This window comes from Musca autumnalis, unplaced genomic scaffold (assembly GCF_047663935.1).
Source record: "Musca autumnalis isolate F117 unplaced genomic scaffold, ASM4766393v1 scaffold_1, whole genome shotgun sequence".
NCBI lineage: Eukaryota > Metazoa > Arthropoda > Insecta > Diptera > Muscidae > Musca > Musca autumnalis.
This window is the reverse complement of record NW_027411644.1, coordinates 315,218,959-315,237,309: the sequence shown is the minus strand read 5'-3', so window position 1 is coordinate 315,237,309 and position 18,351 is coordinate 315,218,959. Positions and strand designations below refer to the sequence as shown.

The 18,351-nt window shown below is 34.0% G+C and overlaps 3 protein-coding genes across 8 annotated transcripts in view; 1 reads left to right on the top strand and 2 right to left on the bottom strand.

Moving 5' to 3' along the window:
* The window catches only part of yem (yemanuclein), a 65,500-nt gene that overhangs the window by 46,143 nt on the left and 1,006 nt on the right, over nt 1–18,351 (bottom strand). The gene's annotated exons all lie outside the window — the stretch shown is intronic.
* Nucleotides 106–15,865, top strand: DhpD (guanine deaminase). 5 transcript variants are annotated; one of them, XM_073962333.1, is made up of 8 exons: nt 106–132; nt 12,889–13,083; nt 13,182–13,445; nt 14,213–14,367; nt 14,725–14,896; nt 14,961–15,062; nt 15,123–15,288; nt 15,347–15,865. In XM_073962333.1, exons 2-8 carry the CDS (start codon nt 12,985–12,987, stop codon nt 15,766–15,768), a joined length of 1,380 nt encoding a protein of 459 aa, XP_073818434.1. In that variant the 5' UTR covers nt 106–132; nt 12,889–12,984; the 3' UTR covers nt 15,769–15,865. The 5 variants fall into 5 exon arrangements, with proteins under 5 accessions (XP_073818434.1, XP_073818432.1, XP_073818435.1 ...); XM_073962331.1 differs by having other exon boundaries at nt 110–418; XM_073962334.1 differs by lacking the exon at nt 106–132 and adding an exon at nt 8,065–8,240.
* On the bottom strand, nt 5,557–7,947 carry LOC141389971 (uncharacterized). Of its 2 annotated transcripts, none has more exons than XM_073962325.1 (4): nt 7,532–7,947; nt 7,173–7,470; nt 6,944–7,108; nt 5,557–6,884 (listed from the first exon to the last, which is right to left on the bottom strand). In XM_073962325.1, the coding sequence occupies exons 1-4, from the start codon at nt 7,793–7,795 to the stop codon at nt 5,878–5,880; spliced, it is 1,734 nt and encodes a 577-aa protein (XP_073818426.1). In that variant the 5' UTR covers nt 7,796–7,947; the 3' UTR covers nt 5,557–5,877. The 2 variants fall into 2 exon arrangements, with proteins under 2 accessions (XP_073818426.1, XP_073818427.1); XM_073962326.1 differs by having other exon boundaries at nt 5,557–6,881.

Sequence of the window (18,351 nt, the reverse complement as noted above, 5' to 3'; positions counted from 1 at the left end):
CGTTGCCAGTTGTCAAAATTGATCCACGTATGGCAACACTCAACTGAAGTTGCGAATCTCAGCTGACGAAGCGGCTGTTTTTCAGCAACCACCAATTTTCAGTTGCAGTGAACATTTTCGAAGAAACAAGAAGTAAAATAGAAGGAAAAATAAACATTTTGTTAACAAAATTATTGATTCTTTGCATCATTAATTAATTTTGTGTATCAATATGGTGAAAATAACGACAAAGCAACAGTTCGAAATATTAATTGATAAACTGAGTGAAAATCCAAACATAGCCTGAGAAGTTCGGGTTTTTGGTGAAACCAAAGCCACAGCGGATGAAGCGTGGAGGTCCATTTCGGACAGTTTAAACAGCCATGGACCTCCAAAACGAACACCTGAAGAGTGGCAGATAGTCTGGATTTACTTTAAAGTAAAGTTGAAAAAGAAAATAGCTCAAAATAAAAGAAACTTCAACGCCACTGGTGGTGGTCCATCACAAGAAGTAAATTTATCGCCTTTGGAGCAGACAGCAGCAAATCTTTTGCAAATGAATTTGATGACAAATCCATTAGGTTCAGTTTATGGTATTATGGAATCATGGGATGAAGATGAAATAGAAATAATGCCAACTGTTGAAGCGGAGCAAGTTCTCCTCAACCAGAAATGGACAGTGTTCGTCCCACTCCGCGGAGAAGTTGCAGAAAAGAGGACAACAAAACAAATCTCCTCAACTTACAGTGCAGATGGCAATTCCAATGGAGTCGACTTGTTCCTCAAATTTCTTATAAATGAAGCAATGTCCTGTACATTTTCTTCATCATCAAAAAATAATTCCACCGAACTAATCATTTTTTTGGGACAGCAAATAAAACTTGACGATCCGAAGATTCAATGGCCAGGTTATATTCCAATCTTGTGTTGTTTTCCAAATTTGCTCGAAAACTCAGCCAAAATATTAAAATATTGTCCAGAACACACAAAAGAGTTATCCAAAGCGCAAATTATTTTTAAAATAGTTTTTTTGGCGAATAGGGATCACAAGTTTGAAAAAACACTGATCGATAACATGTTTATCGACCACCCAGTTGAGTTGACATTAATGGTACAACATTTCATCTCAGTCGCGTAGACAACTGACAACACAACTCAAGTTTAGTGGCAATGCAAGATCGACCCACAAATGTCGTTCGTTGGTAATGGCATCAGTTTAAAACGGCTGGACCGATCTGGATAATTCTTTTTGTGAAATGTTCGCCATAACACGACTTAGGTTTTTATGCAAAACTTGACAACGCCCACTTTTACGCCTACTTCTTTAAATTTTAATTTTTTATTTTTTCCACAAAGACCCGACCACGACTGCTTTTTTAAATATGTTATATCTCCAACACTACTTAACCGAGTTCCATGAAATTTGGAGCAAATGCTCAAGGTTTGCCGTTCTTATGCATTTTTAATGAATTTCCGAGGAGGTCTCACGTCTTTGTTTTAAAACCTATATGTATAAGCCAATCTTATGATTATATCGGTTTCAGCATAAATTTTGGAAGGCACTGGGGTTTTGTAAGATCCATATTTGGAGCCAAAATACCGGACAACGACCACTTTTTATATCTTATATCTTGAAAACTGGTGACCACACCCACTCTTTTCAACACATTTTTTCCAAAACTACTGAACCTAATTTCATGCAATTTTCACAAAATGTTCGGGAATGCCCCGTGGTCCAAAATGCTATATATTTGCAGACAGAATTTCGGGGTCGTATTGTTTTATTATCGCTATATTTGCTAAAATTATGAGTGCATCGGCTTTCCAATTAATTTTCGAGACAACGGTGGTTGCGCCTGCGATCAAGAAAAACAATATACGTATTTACAAATTTTCTTAAATGGTGAGGCTCAAAAGTCCACCAGTCATGAAAAACTAAAACATATAAGTTTCAATAAGCAGGAGAATTCGACTTAACCATTAAAAAAAAAAAAAACATTTATAATTACATATATCGCTTTAAGATAAAGTCCCCTGGACGATAACAAATCCTAAACAGCATCAAAAAACCAAAAAATCCGACAAAGTCCGTAACAGAAAAGAAAGGTTACAGACAAAATATGTTGATAAATTTAATATCCTCTTCGGTTTCACAATTTACCGAAGAAGTGAGGTAGAAAATATCTATTTTTGAATTGTCAAGCATAAAGTCCATAAAAAGTAGTCATTAAAACTCATTACGACGGGCCAGCAACGCGGACCGGGGTCTGCTAGATGTTAATAATATTTTATGAGGATTTAAAAATCATTTACCATGTCATCGCTGACAGGAAAAGAATTCAAGAATCTGTTTATAATTGCTTTAATTGCCTGCATGTGCAAAACGATTTAAATGCATTTTACATATATACATACATATGTACATATGTATGTACTAACAACCCAACAATACAGACAAATTAAGAGAAAAAAACAATCATCATTTAAGCAGTTGGCCCAATGCCATCCACAGCTCGCACGTGGCAGGCATGTCATTGGTCAACGCCAAGATCAGAGAAATTTTGTGCGTTAAAAAAGAGAAGAACAAAACTAGACTACAAAAACAAACAGAAAACACATTTTGGACTAGAAAATAATATGAGAGAAGGTTGTTGCTACTTCTTGTTGAAGCATAAATCCGAAAGGCAAGGGTAAAGCTTAGGATAACCTACTGTAGTCAGGAAATGTACGATGAAGGTCAAAGAACTGGTCCCAAAACCAAGCGAGATTAGTAAAGCTGAACAATTGGCAAACCCCTTTGCTTTTTTAGCCCAATCCAACCCAGATAGGCATAGGAGCAAAGAGGAAAAGTGTGAAGAGTGTTCGCTTCTCCAAAGGGGACGACGGTTTCTCAGACAGTCAATCCATCGGCCTCATGCACAGACGTAAACCAGAAAATCAAGAAAAAAAAGACTGAGTACTAAGAAGGCGGTTCCTCCTCAGGGAAAGCGACCTCAAAAGCTCATGGGCAAGGACGCCAGAAACCTTATGATGCCCGATGACGAAATTCGAGTGACAATCATTGATAATGCAGATCCCTACGAGAAAATCAGCGACAGTCTTTCAGGGCAATCATGAATATTTCCCTCGGAATTATCCGCACGGAAAATAATTGTAAAAAGTTAAATTCTTTTAAAATACCGTTGAAAACTACTAGAGTAACATAATTATGGAATATTCTCGCCGAATCGACAGAAATATTCCCTTTGTGGACACAAATATGGAAATAAAAAATTTTGAAATTGGACAAAGGGAACAAATTCCGCACGGAATTTTTATTCATGATTGCCCTGATTGATTCTAGTGGAAACCGGTCTTAGAAGCATCATTGTAAATCAGGGAGACCGAAAGCTTGGAAGCTCCTTTCTCCACAAGGTCGTCGCTAAATCATTTTCCTCAGGCTTCATTCAGAGGGTATGAAGTCTCCCTCCACAAGGTCGTCGCTAAATCATTTTCCTCAGGCTTGATTCAGAGGGTTCTAATTCTGGAGAACATTTTGGAAAGATTATAGAGGATATCGTATATCAATTTTTCATCCATGTAGGCGCGTCTTTTTTAGGGGGAGCATAGGATCTTTAGTGGTGAAAGAGGGCTACATGGATCCATGTTTTGGTATACTTCCCATAGAACAGTACCTCCCGATTTGTCAGTTTAGCTCCACATTTCGATATAACCCCCATAGAACGGTACCTGCAGAGTTTCGGTATGTTGAAGGTTTCAGTCTCAATCTCCCACCGAAATGGCTGGAATTTGGTATTTAGTTTTCCTTTCCCTCAGGAATTTGTCGGTACATGTCCACATTTTGATACAGCCTCCATAGTACGCTACCTCCCGATTTTCGGTATTTTAATAGTTTTAGGGGTCAATTATCGTTAAGTGGAGTTATCAGTAGTCAAAATTCTCAGTTGACGAACCGGATATTTTTCAGCAAACTGTTATTTTTAGTTGCAGTGAATATTTTTGAAGAAACAGGATTTAAAATTGAAAGGAAACAACATTTTCTTAAGAATTGTTGATTATTTGCATGATTAATTAATTTTGTGTATCAAAAATATGGTGAAAATAAGAATAAAACAACAGTTTGAAATATTAATTGATAAATTGAGTGCAAATCCAAAGTGCACATGGACTCCATCAATACAGCCGACAACACCAGGGAATTTCGTTTTTGAATAAAAATGATTTTTCTTTTGTCTTTTTTCCTCATCCGACAATTTCGAAACGATCCAATTTTGGCACAATTTGTCCTCTATCAAGTGGAGCCATGCAATTGTTGTAATCATTGCCATGGGACTTTTGGAAACTTTCCTCCACAAAAAATCTCAACGCTGCATACACTTTTAAAAGTGGGGATATTGATGTTGATCTGTAACTTACTTTGAAGTCATCCTTTAACGTTTCCACAATGTAAACTACGGCATCCTTTGACTTACTGATTATACAGATCTTTCCAACATGATCTTTCCAATTGTGCAGATCGCAATTCCAATGGATTCGACTTGTCCCTCAAAATTCTTCTAATAGATGTCATGTCCTGTACATTTTCTTCATCATCAAAAAATAATTCCACTGGACTTATCATTTTAAAAGTTTTTTTTTTGCGAATTGTGCCTTTTGTAATATAGAGTTTACAAGTTTGAAAAAAACACTGATCGATAACACGTTTATCTACAACCCAACATTTCATCTCAGTTGTGCTGATAATTGACAACGCAACTCAAGTTTAGTGGCAATGCATAATCGACCTCTTAGCCTCATTATCACACCGAAATGGACATAGAACGGTGCCTCCCATCAAATGGCTACAAAACTTTCCTTCAGAAATTTTTCTATATAGGACGATACCGTCCGATTTGGAGTGTCAAAAAGTTCGACCCTGCTAAACCAAACGACTTCTTTATTTGTTCCATCTTGGATCTGTCTTTAGAAAAGGCCAGACCGTCAATAGTTGGACTTCTTCGGTTCCAACTTAGTCGATTTAAATATAACTGCATTGTTGTAAAACAGTGTACCTACCTTATACTTGCCGCCAAATTGATATTTCTTTATGAAAATACAATGACAACCATCGATGAAGAAATTTAACTCAAGGAAGTTAATTATTTAACAAAAAATGAAACAAAAAACTTGCGTTCTCTATTAAAATATGGGAAAATTTGGATGCGGATACAAGACGCAACTTGCTATGGATATGGCCAAAGTTGTAAAAGTTGTAAACTGCTCCCATATGAATTGTATGGTGCCAGAAGTAAAGGAACACTTTTCGAACGAATGAGGATTATCTCAGAACTTGTTGCCTAAGAGATAGTTGGAATTTTGCATTGTTGCTTTGTTATTTCAATAATCGTCCAGCATTTTTGTAATATTTAAATTTATACAAACGTAGGTGGATATGTATAATTGGTCCTATGAAAAAACGTAATATTTACGCAGATCCATTACCGTTGGAGCCAAATTTTCCACTTAAAGGAAGCTTAAGGCATCATTACAAATGGGAGACAATGATGTTATGGCATTGTATGAAAAACAAGACATTGATTAGCGTATTTAAATAAATTATATTTATTTATAACAAATTGGTGGATATTTTTAAAGCATGGAAATAATACAATAACACAAATACTTGTATTTTTAGAACAATAATAATTTTTTAAATAAATTACTTAAATAAATAAACCTATTATTGAAAAGTGTGTTATTACAAAAAAAGTATTTTTTAAATACAACGCAAAGTAATTGTTATCTTGTAACAATTTAAATACATACAAACATATGTATATGTTACACGCATTAAAAAATTTAAAAAAATGGATGTACGTCCATACTATGTACATACAAAATAACGTCCTAAATGTTTATTTACATTGAAGATGTTTCATAGATATGCTTAAAACTTTTACGCCAATGTAATGCTGCTGCTGTTCCATTTGTGTTTCCAGGTGGATTATCGTCCTGAACTGGATGTTTTATCACTTTACGCTGTTCTTCTTCACTTTGTGAATTAGCATTATTGTCTTCTACGGAATGATTATCATCTTCATCATCACCCGTTAAGCCCAAAATTTTACGATACAAATCAACATTATAATGGTGATTATATTTCTTATGTTTATATTCAAACTCTGTTCTTGTTTTGTAGCTTTCCTCTTGGTTTGTTGTAATTGTTTCAGTTTCCTTAAACGGAAATGTTAGTTTTTTACTAACATTTCCTACGGAACATATCACCGAAGGTGGGTGGACAACAATAGGGTTAGGGCTATGCACTGTATCGACAGTACATGGTTCAGATTCCTTAAGAAGCATATTAGTGCATACGTTCATATCTTGTATATTGGATATTTCAGGAAGTTGATGGTGGTATTCATGTTTAGATGAAAGGTTTTCAGTGCATTTAGATGATCTCCAATTATGTTCATCATCAATGTGATTTTCATATGTTAAATCTTGTAGATTTATTTCAGCAGGCTTTTCATTTTTCCAATTTGTAGTATCAGTCTCAACTGTTGTTGGTGGCGGTAGCGCAGTTATTACATGAATTTGATTCAATATCTGTTGATTGCTTTGATTACCTCCAGAAGGCCTACGAATTAACTTATTTTCAATAATGACAACATTTCGAGATGACTCCAAGGAGTCTGAATCTTTATCATGGCCACTACCATGTTGTTGCCGTTGCATTTCAGTCTTATTTTCAGTTATTTCTAATGACAATTGTTCATTTGGTTTATGTGCTGTATTGGGTTTACAAATCTTGACAATATCTTCATAATTTTCATCAGGATGTATAGTTTTGATGTGTCTTGTCATATTATCCTTGCGTAAAATGTTTAAATCACATAGCAGACAATGGTAACGTATAGAATCTTCTAAAAATTTACGAAAATTACATGCATGAACAGGTTTTAGAACAACCAAGACCACCTACCTTCATGTATTTTACGATGTCTAGATAAGGCTCCAGGTTCTGAGAATACTTTCTCACAACCATTACACCTATACGATGCTGATTGATAGTGACGCTTGAGATGCAAATTTAAAATGGAATTACGTTGGAAATGTTTACCACACAAAGTACATTCGAAACGCTTTTCTATAGCATAGTTTAAACAATTTATTTTCAATTATGTACTTATTCACGATTACGTTTTACTTACTTTCATGGGATAGTACATGCAACTGTAGTGTGGATTTGGAAGAATATCTTTTGTTGCAAGTGGCACATCCATATTGCAAATTATGCATATGTTGACCGGCAATATGTTCTTGCAATGAAGTCTTCTTTAAAAATGTTTTATCACAGTGTGGGCAAGGTTTCGGCTCAACTTTATGTAAACCTTCGTGTTTCTTTAAAGCCAATGGATTGGAAAAGGTTTTCTCACATTTGGTACACTTGTTCACAGGAGAGGCATGCGATTCTCTGTGATATTTCAATTGTGATTGGCGGGAAAAGGTCTGAAAGTAATGGAAACCAAAGCTATTCGAATTTGTTTGCATATAACTTTGTCGTAGATACCTTTGGACAATTGTCACATTTAAAGAGCTGTTCATGTAGCTGATTACACTCCAAGTGATAATACTTCTGAGTGCGACTCTTAAAACTTTTTTGACATGCAGTACAATGAAAACGTTTGTCTCCGCTTTGCGTAATTTCCTCAATAATATGTGTTTGTTTCGAGACTTTGCTAGGCAATTTAGAAGAACACATTGTCGTCCTGCGATTTTTGTTTCCATTTTTGTTGCTCCAACTCTTATTTTTACCACATTCTTCGTCATTCATTTTTTTGTTTGCAATTCATTACTTTTAGCAAAGATTGTTGTAATTAAAAGCATTTTAAAAAAGCAAAGAATTAAATATTTTTGCAAAACTCTGCGACACACACATAGTAGTTTTTTTCGCGAGTGGTGAAAAGAAAATAACTGATAAATGTTGATATAAAAGTAAAATGCGATTTATGCTTTGTTTAGAATAAGAAAGCAAAGTAAAATTGCGAAAAAGTCTGTTTAGAATAGAAACTAATGCAAATTTAAAAAAGGAAATATGTAGGTGTGTTCCCTTGTGTGTGCAAAATACAGCTGTTCAGATTTTGCAATTCCCTCATTAAAATTATTACGTCGGCGATTTCCTAATACGGGCTTAAGAATCTGAATTTATTCTGTGTGTGTGTGAGGTGGAACAAAGTTTAAACAAATTTTATGATTTGATTTATGAGTACTTTTTAATGGTAAAACTTGTAAAAGAGAGAACTGTAAAAAATTGTTCTCACACAAATGTTTTTTGAAATAGTTCGGGAAATCCCGGTTCACACTAGCGTGAATTTCATTAAAAAATTTCATAAAATTGGGCGTTCTTAGTCTTATGCCAGACTATGAAAATGTTCATTAACGTGAAAACGAGTTTATAGGTAAGAGGTGTGAAAAGGGTAAAACTCTTCACACAAGGTTATGTAATCTGAAATTATTCTTTGTGTTTACATTCGTAACTCTAATATCCATGCAAAGCAATGAAAATACAGTTGAACCTCGATTATCCGTGAATCGATTATCCGGGAACCTCCATTATCCGTGATAGAAAGAAAAGTTGGATTTTTCCATTTCTTCTATTTTTCGTTATAAACTTCATTGTAACAGGAGTAAAAACACACATTCAAATTAATCTGATTAAGCAACCAGAAGGTAAACAAACGAAAACTGGAAATTCTCCCGTATTACACAATTTGTGTATTTTTGGTAGCACAAAAACCATGGGACAAAGTCCATTCAGATGAATCTGACGATGATGATATTATGTTTCCTTCCAAAATTTGGTGGATTACCGTAACGAATTTAATAAAATTTACAGATTTTCATATTAATGTACAATATTATGTCATTTTTTACTTTAAAAATGTGTTCAAAAACTACGTAAAAGCATTGCCTTCATAAATGGGGGAAAATCGATTATCCGTAATGCCTCCGGTCCCGTCCATCACGGATAATCAAGGTCCGACTGTATCAAAATTTTCATACGATTTCATATATGTGTGTAGACGTCAATGAAAATTTGGAAGAAAGTGGTAAAACGTTTTCAATGAAAATTTTCATAGTCTGGCATAAGGCTAATGCGGGCCATACACTATGGGCATGCAGGACAGCTACCGATGAACCCTTGTGTACGTGTGTGATTGAGTGTGTGTGGCATCCGTTCAATCCATTTTTAAGAAATTATAAATTTTCATCCAAAAACACAATTTTAAGTTGAAGTTTTCCAATTTTTTAATTTCCTCACAAATAATATTTGTCGTTTTCAAAAATTGCTTGTTGGTTGCTTTGAAAATAAACAAAATTCATTGGATTGAAAGGGTTTCATTTTCAAAATCAAAATTGTTTTGATTTCTATCCTGCATAAAATATTCACACATACATTGACAAATACTTCAAAATTTACTAATACTATTAAAAATGCTGTCCTGCATGCCCACAGTGTATGGGCCGCATTAGATCGAGTTCCCAACTGCAGCAATTTCATGATTATAGTCCCAATTTACATTAGGCAATTGTCAGTTTGTTGGTGAGAGAGGGTGTTGGGAGGCAAAGGGTTACCATATCCCTCACCTCTCTCTCCATCAAACTGACAATTGCCGCAAGTAAACTCGCCTAATGTAAATTGGGACTTACTCTATTGTATTGTAAAAACTTTATAGCTATGTTCATTTATGCCATGTTCATACGAGCATTTGAATGTCGTTGTTCGCTCTCATCATTACGACACGAATTAACCCGTTCCACAATTCATAGCAACATGATTCATGTTTTCATACTTTTTATTTACTGATTTTAAAGAAAGTTTCAGCCAAAAGACGAATAAAATTAATTGATATGTACTGAAAAAATATTTATCCGTCTTTCAGATATTTATTTAATATCAAATTATATTATTTTCAGTCATGTTTTCTTACAGTTTTGGTATTTTCACACATTATTTAATTTTTCTATTTTCAAAATAAACCAGAGAGACCTGACAAAATAACTTTTTGGTATACAGACTTTCTGGCAGGAATTTATTTTTTTTTTGTAAATTTTTACGCGAATTTGAAACGATGGACAAGAAATGCAACTGCAATGAAAGAGATGACAAAATTTGCTATGATTTGAGTGTATACTATTCGTTAAACCGTTTACTTTTCATTCATATATTGCAGGCTTTCTAAAAATGTTTGGTTTTTTAATAAATTTTTAAATTTTGTATTTTTTCTATCACAATTAATTCATTTCGATAAATTCTCTCATTTGTAAGAGATGGGACATACTTTATCGTCGTTCGGAGAGTAATTTAAATTAATTGGGGACCACCGTGGTGCAATGGTTAGCACGTCCGCCTTGCACTCAGAAGGTCTACGGTTCGAATCCCAGGCCAAGCAACATCAAATTTACAACGGTGGCAAAATTCACCCTCAGTGATGCTGGCGACATTTCCTGAGTATTTCAGCCATGAAAAACTTCTCTAAAAAAGTGGTGTCGTAAGACACGCCGTTCGGACTCGGCGATAAAAAGTAGGTCCCATATCATTGAGCCAATATGAATCGGCGTGCACTCATTGATATGAGAGAAGTCTTCCTTGTCCCTTCGGGGTTGTTGTGGGAACATATGTATGTATGTATGTATGTATAAAAATCGTTGTTCGTTCTCTAAATTTTGTATGGGAAATGAAGTAATTGTATCGAAATTTGGGTTCGAACAACTAATAGAGAGCGAATTAGCTTTAGTATGAACAAGGCATAAAATTCATTGAGAGAGGTTGCTGGAACTTGCTGAGTAATTGTTGCTGGGAAAGTTATCGAATACGCCTATAGAATTTAGCTTTGTTCCTTTACTTTTTTAACAGTAAAAGTAACAAAAGAGAGAACTGTCAAAATGGCTCTCACGTAACAAGTTTTGCACTGAATGACGCTCTCTTTAAAAACTTTTACTCGACAAATTTGAGCGTTTAAAAAATAGTAACATTGATGCCGGTGTCTGATTGGCTGTTACGTCGACTTTGACATTTGTTCCAGCTTTTTTGACTTTTTTCCATTTTTGCGTTCCCGAACTTTTTGCATGATAACAATTTTTCTCTCTCTCTCTTTTACGAGTTTTACTATTATAAAGTACGGGAACAAAGCTATGGCTTCTTAAAAAAAAAATAAAAACAATCAAATGGTCTGTTCCCGTACTTTATAAAGTGATAAAAGTCGTAAACGATTTTCATATAAATTTTTTGTACGGGAACGCAAAATGTGTAAAAGTGGTAAAAATTTTAAAAACTTTTTAGTTCTGGAACAGTGCTAAAATAAGGTCATGCTTATATTGTAGCCTTTTGCAGGGTTAACCTTCTTAATGAGGATTTATTTGATGTATACGCAAAGGATTTGGCATTTGAAAGACAGCAGGTTTGTTAAATCCGGTTATATGTAAACGATTTTTACCGGCGTGCTTTCCGTATTAACTACAACAACATTCAATAAACGATTTTTATTTCACTGGCTTACATTTTTTATAATTTATATTTATTTTACTTCTTTATTTTGCTTTGGCAGTTCGCGTTGTTTTCTTTTTTCTTTTGCCTTAATTGTCAAATAAATAACCCACACATTTTCACAAGTTTGTACAAACCTTTACAAAATGTTGTTCCATAACAAACTTGTTCAATTAAAGAAACCTGAGAGCGCTTACAAGTACTTGCAAGAACTTTTTACTTTACAAAGTTATCGTACAGACCCAGATTTTTCCATTTTTTGTACAACGAAATTTGTCGAGCATAAAGCAGCAAAAGAGAAAGCCATTTTGGCATGCTTTCAAATTTTGCTTCAAGTTTTACTACTTTTTGGGGTTAAGAAACGCTCTCCGAGTTAGAAACGGTAAAACGTTAAGAAAATTTAACGTAAAGGAACAGAGCTTTAATAGATCCAAAATGTGGTTAGGTTACCTGTGTGTTTGGCGCGCAATTTTAATAATTCTCCTATCCTGTCAATCCGGACGTGACGTGAGTTGATCGAGGGATTTCAAAGTAAACTTAGTGAGTGTTGTTCTAATGTTGTATATCAATGTCCTGGCGTTGTTTCTTAGGAACACCCAACAACTCTTCGGGGGAGTGATTGTCCTTCGTTGCAGTCATAAGGTCGATGGCACCTGTTGTGACAGTCTCCAAACTTACGTGGTAAATTCTATTTTTTTACAGTTCTGTAAGTTATAACTTGTTAGTGTTTACATTAACATTTAGCAAGGAATCCCCTATTGTGAAGTGTGTGACTTTCTAATAGGATGTTTAGATTTTTTGCATTTCAAGAATTATCAGGGCAATCATGAATATTCCCTCGAAATTTTCCGCACGGAATATAATTTTAAAAAGTTTAATTATTTTAAAATCAAATATCTTAAAACGTTGAAAACTACTAAAATCAATTATGGAATATTCTCGCCTAATCAACAATAATATTCCCTTTTGTGCATAAATATGGAAATAAAAAATTGCGGAAAGGAAATAAATTCCGCACGGAACTTTTATCCATGAATCATGATGTGTGTTCGTTTACTCAAAATTTGTACGAATTGCTACTGGATGTTGTTCGTTTACTCTACAGTACAATGCAAAAGACCATGGTCGATTACAAGAAGTTACTGGACTTGTACAAATTTGTACAAATTGTTTGTTGAGTAAACGCAAACAACTATGATTGCCCTGTATAACTTTGTTCATTAAAAAGGTCACACACAAAAATCGCATAATTGTACACCTGTTGATAGTCTTTTAGTAATATTTACATCACTGTTCTGAAACGCTACTACTAATTCTCACAACTCTGTTGTTTATTAACATTCAATTGGAGCTTTCTGATAAGAACATCTTCAAATCAGACAGATTTCATTCAAGTTATTGATCGTGAACACATTCCGAATAAATTAATAATTAATTCAATAAAACCCGGCCACTACACAGCGTAAGCAAGAAAGATGACAGCAAGTGTGTTCTTGGGACAAGTGATCTATACAAAATCACTAAATGAATTTATACTTTACACAAATGGATTTGTAGCTGTTCAAGATGGAAAGGTAATGTTGTGTTCGAGGTGATCATACGATAATATAATAATTGACTTATCTAAGATCAATAAATAATTATGTGTTTGTATGTATATTGTTTATTGCAGATTGTTGGTGAAGGCGAAGACTATGAAACGTGGAAAAATGGTGCTGGCAAAGATTTCCCCCAAGACGCTGAAGTAATTCAAATGACCAAAGAACAATTTCTTATGCCCGGGCTGGTTGATTGTCACATCCATGCTCCACAAGTGGCCCAAATTGGTTTAGGCTTAGATATGCCCTTGCTTGAATGGTTGAATACCTATACCTTCCCATTGGAAGCTAAATTTACCGACCTGGAATTTGCTGCTAAAGTTTATACAAAAGTTGTGGTTAGTATTTAGTAGATAGAACGATATAAGAGATAAGTCAAATGTACATAAAAACATACAAATCACAGTTGGTTTCTTGTTCTTGTACGTTAATACGTCATTCCTTTAAAGATAAAAATATTGCAAAATAAAAACAAACGACAATCAGGGAAAAAATCTTGCAAAAAATCTGCCGATCTCAAACATGTATGAATGAAGGCTCTGTTCCTTTACGTGCAAGAAAAAAACTTGCAAAAATCTGCCGATCTCAAACATATATGAATGAAGCTCTGTTCCTTTACGTGCAAGAATCTTCAATTTTTACCTCTTTTTACTCGAAAAGCGTTCCTTTACCTCAGACACAATACATTCATATGGGATCAGTTTACAACTTTTACCACTTTTGCCGGTTTTACCATTTTCAAAAGTAAAGGAACAGACCATGAATGTATTTTAAAGATTTCAAAAACATCTAACACTGGTATTGCAAACAAAATCTTTATGGCTCTTATCCCCATATTATAAGGTTTCTTTTGTTATTGTTTAGCCTTCGAGTTATCCCAAAGTTAAAATCGATTTATATTTGTAAAGCCTTCAAATCAGTTTATTTCACAAATATCTATAGAAAGCATACAATAATGGTCCATAGATATTGTTTTTTATTTATTTTTAATATTAAAAAATAATATTTTTTAAAAATTATTTTTTAATTATTTTTTTAATTTATAGAAAGTTTTTTTTTTCTTTTTTACTAAAAAATTGTGTTTTTAAATTTTTTTATTTTTCAGGAATCCACCATTAAGAGTGGTACTACATTGGCTTCATACTTTGGCACCAACGACAAAGACAGCACTTTAATATTAGCCAAAGAAGCCTTGAGGCAAGGACAACGAGCATTAGTTGGTAAAGTTTGTTCCAACTGCAACAGCCCCGACTTTTATGTGTAAGTATTGAAAACTTTAATTTGATGTCAAACTAACAATGGCTTCAGATTAAGGTCCGTATCGTTTTGTTATGTTCATGGTCATTTTAGATCCCCAAGTAATTGTCCTTTAGTTTAATAATTGAAGAGTATTGTTTGATCCCTCTGATCTAGGTTTGATTTTTTGTACCTGGGCAAAAATTATTTTCACTTATTCCACTGAATAGGTTCCCAATCAAACTTCAGAGGGATCGAAGATTTTTTTCAGAATTTATTTGATGATGGGGAAGAGCATATTTAAGGCTAGGAAGCACATACTCGAATCTTCTTTTTAATTTTTGAGAAATTTATAAGGAGTTTCCTGCTTTATATTTTTAGTGAGAAAACCGAAGAATCTGTGAGCGCTACAAAAGAATTTGTCGATGACATTGCAAAGCTTTCTACGGACTTGGTTAAACCAATTATTACACCTCGGTTTGCCTTAAGTTGTACCAAGGAATTGTTAAGTGCTTTGGGTGACATTGCAAAGCAACATAACCTACATATTCAGGTAATTTTTAATAAACGTTCTAAACAAATTTCATTTACAATTATTCGTATTTACTAAACTACAGAGTCACATTAGCGAAAGTGTAGCTGAAATTGAGTTTGTTAAGCAATTATTTTCAACATCGTATGCCAAGGCTTACGATAACGCTGGCCTCTTGACAAATAAGGTAATTAATGGAAATATTTTATCGAAAATTGTTATATAAACATTTGAACTTCAAATTTAGACCGTTATGGCCCATGGTGTCCACTTGGAAGATGAGGAGATAGCCTTGTTCAAAGAACGTGGCACCTCTGTGGCCCATTGTCCAGCCTCAAATACCATGTTAAGCTCTGGATTTTGTGATGTTTTGCGTTTAATTGAAAATGGCGTTAAAGTTGGTTTGGGAACAGGTAAAATAATTCAAATTTCCATCCTATTTACATAATGTTAACATCTTTGGAATTTCAGATGTATCTGGTGGTAATTCCATTTCAATTCAGGATGCAATTTTGAGAGCCCTTGATGTATCACATCATTTGGAATTTGTAAAAAAACAGCACATTTTTGGCACAGGCAAAACACAAAATCCCGAAAATCCACAATATAAACCACTTGATTATAAACAAGCTATATATTTGGCAACATTGGGTGGTGCTGAGGCATTAGCATTGGATAGTGTATGTGGCAACTTTGTTGTGGGTAAAGAATTTGATGCCTTATTAATTGATACTGGGCTATATCCTTTGCACAATTTTGGTTTCTATAATGCTGAAGATTATGACAAAAAATCTGCTGAAGCCAAATTGTTGGAAATGGTACAGAAATTTATTTATGTCGGTGATGATCGCAATATTGTCAAGGTATTTGTTGCTGGTAAACAAGTTAAATAAATTATTTTTTTTTATAAGTACCACAAAACATTCCGTAAACGCAACAAAATATATGATACGATAAATATAGTTCAATAAAATATATTTTTACTTACAATAAGCTTTTTTTCGGAATCACTTTGAAAATCGATGTGTGATGCATGTATTTTCGAATTGTTTACGATATGGGTTTCATATCCGTTGTGTTCTATGGAAAATTTCATCAAAACAACGTGTGATGCAATCCGATAATCGTTTATTTTTCTCGTTTTGAAAATGGTAATATTTTTGTGGTCAATTTATAAACGATGTAATGAATTTTGAGATTTTTTAAGAAAAAAGCTTGAAATTTAAACAAGGATATAGAATATATAAATTTACTTTTATTTCCCTTTTTGTTATATCTCGGGAAGTATGGACTACATCTAGACGATATATATATATTATTGTGATCACGGCAACGAGACCTGGCTTAAGTTGAATGTTTTCATTAAGCTCGGATCGGGACCACATTGATTTCACAGGTGGGTCTCGTCACCCTGATCACAAATATATATAACATTTATTGCGGAAGTCCATACTTCCCGAGATATGGGCCTCTGAAGTTCCGAAAATTCCCTTTTAAAGGCCGACTATTTAGACAAAAATGTATGATTTTAAAGGAAATTTTGTTCCCGTTCCTTAGATTTGCACCTGTCCATAGGAGAAAGTCTTAAATCCCCGGCCGAAGGCCGGCTATTTAGAGAAACTTTTGTGATTTTAAAGAAAATTTGGTTCCCGTTCCCTAGATTTGCACCTGTCCATAGGAGAAAGTCTTAAATCCCCGGCCGAAGGCCGTCTACTTAGAGAAACTTTTGTGATTTTAAAGAAAATTTGGTTCCCGTTCCCTAGATTCGCATCTGTCCATAGGAGAAAGTCTTAAATCCCCGACCGAAGGCCGGCTATTTAGAGGAAATGTATGATTTTAAAGAAAATTTTGTTGCCGTTCCCTAGATTTGCACCTGTCCATAGAAAAAGTCTTAAATTCTCGGTTTATTTATAATAAAATGTATAAATATTATAGTATATTCCTTAAGCTTTACAGTAGTATCCATATTATCATTATCCGTTCAAAAATAGCGAAGTTACACACAAAGGAATATTCGGAACTTCAGAGGCCCATATCTCTGGAAGTATGGACTTCCGCAATAAATGTTATACAGTTTGTCAAGTAATTGTTTTCGAACCATGAAAACTAACATTTGTCTGTATTAATTTATGAAAAAATTACTGATAATTGTGATAAAAATGTCGGATTTTTTACAAAAATTAGTTGGACGACTTATTTAAGACAAGATTGGATGTATAAATAAAAAGTTAAACCACTTAGTCCAACAAAAATAACGAAAATCAATAACTACATGTAATGCAAGTTGTCAAATAAATGTTTTCGAAATGTAACAGAGGTTCCAATATACCCCATATTTTCGGTAAATACTTGAAAATCAGGACAATTTATGAATTTTATTTTTAACAGGGAGTAACTACTAACAAGTATCAACAATATTAGGCATCGAATATCCGCCTAGGAGGGTTACCATATGGACCAAGGAGTATCAGATCATATTACATGTAAACAGGGTCCTATAGGTTTTATACCGGGAATATCTCAAAACTAAGACGTTGTATGAGTTTCTTTAGTTCACTAGAATGGAACGCCATCAACTAAAATAAATATTACCTCCAAAATAATTAAATCACGAGAGTTGCCAGATGTACTAAAAAGGTACCAGGTTATATAAACAGTAAATGAGACCACATGAATCCATAACCAGGGCTTAAGATTTGTTTATTTAACTCAAATTGAATTAATGGATAAGGCAATTCTCCAAAACAAACCAAAATTGACATAAAAGTACAAATATCGCTTAGAAATACCTATGCAATATATTGTCAGTTTATACTGATTTTATAATGGACATCCGATTTCAACTGTTTAGAGCCAGTTCAGAGGAATTCTCCAAGTTTTTTGGCTTCCATGGTAACACTGAAACATTATTTTGCCGTCAGCATTATTTTCCTTTTAAAAAATATGCAACAGTAGTACTGCAGAGTACACGAAGTGAGTCCAATAGGTCGTAGTAGGCATTTCTGAACATTGTCGAGATCTGTAGCCCATATATTTCTAAGCAATATTAGTATCTTACTGCGGTATTTCCGATAGTTTCGTCAAATGTTATTATCTCCTAATTAATTTTAAGTGAAACAACAAACTTCGGTGCCCTGTTTTGAGACGCAGGCTATCTCGTTTACTGTTTATATAACCTGGTACATTTTTCGTACATCTGGCAACCCTCGTGATTTAATTATTCTGAAGGTAATATTTATTTTAGTTGTTGGCAATCCATCCTAGTGAACTAAAAAAACTCATAAAACGTCTTAGTTTTCAGATATTCCCGGTTTAAAACCTATAGGACCCTGTTTACATGTAATATGACCTGGTACTCCCTTGGTCCATGTGGTAACCCTTCTAGTACGGATATTCCATGCCTAATAATGTTGATACTTGTTAGTAGTTACTCCCTGTTAAAAATAAAATTCATAAATTGTCCTGATTTTCAAGTA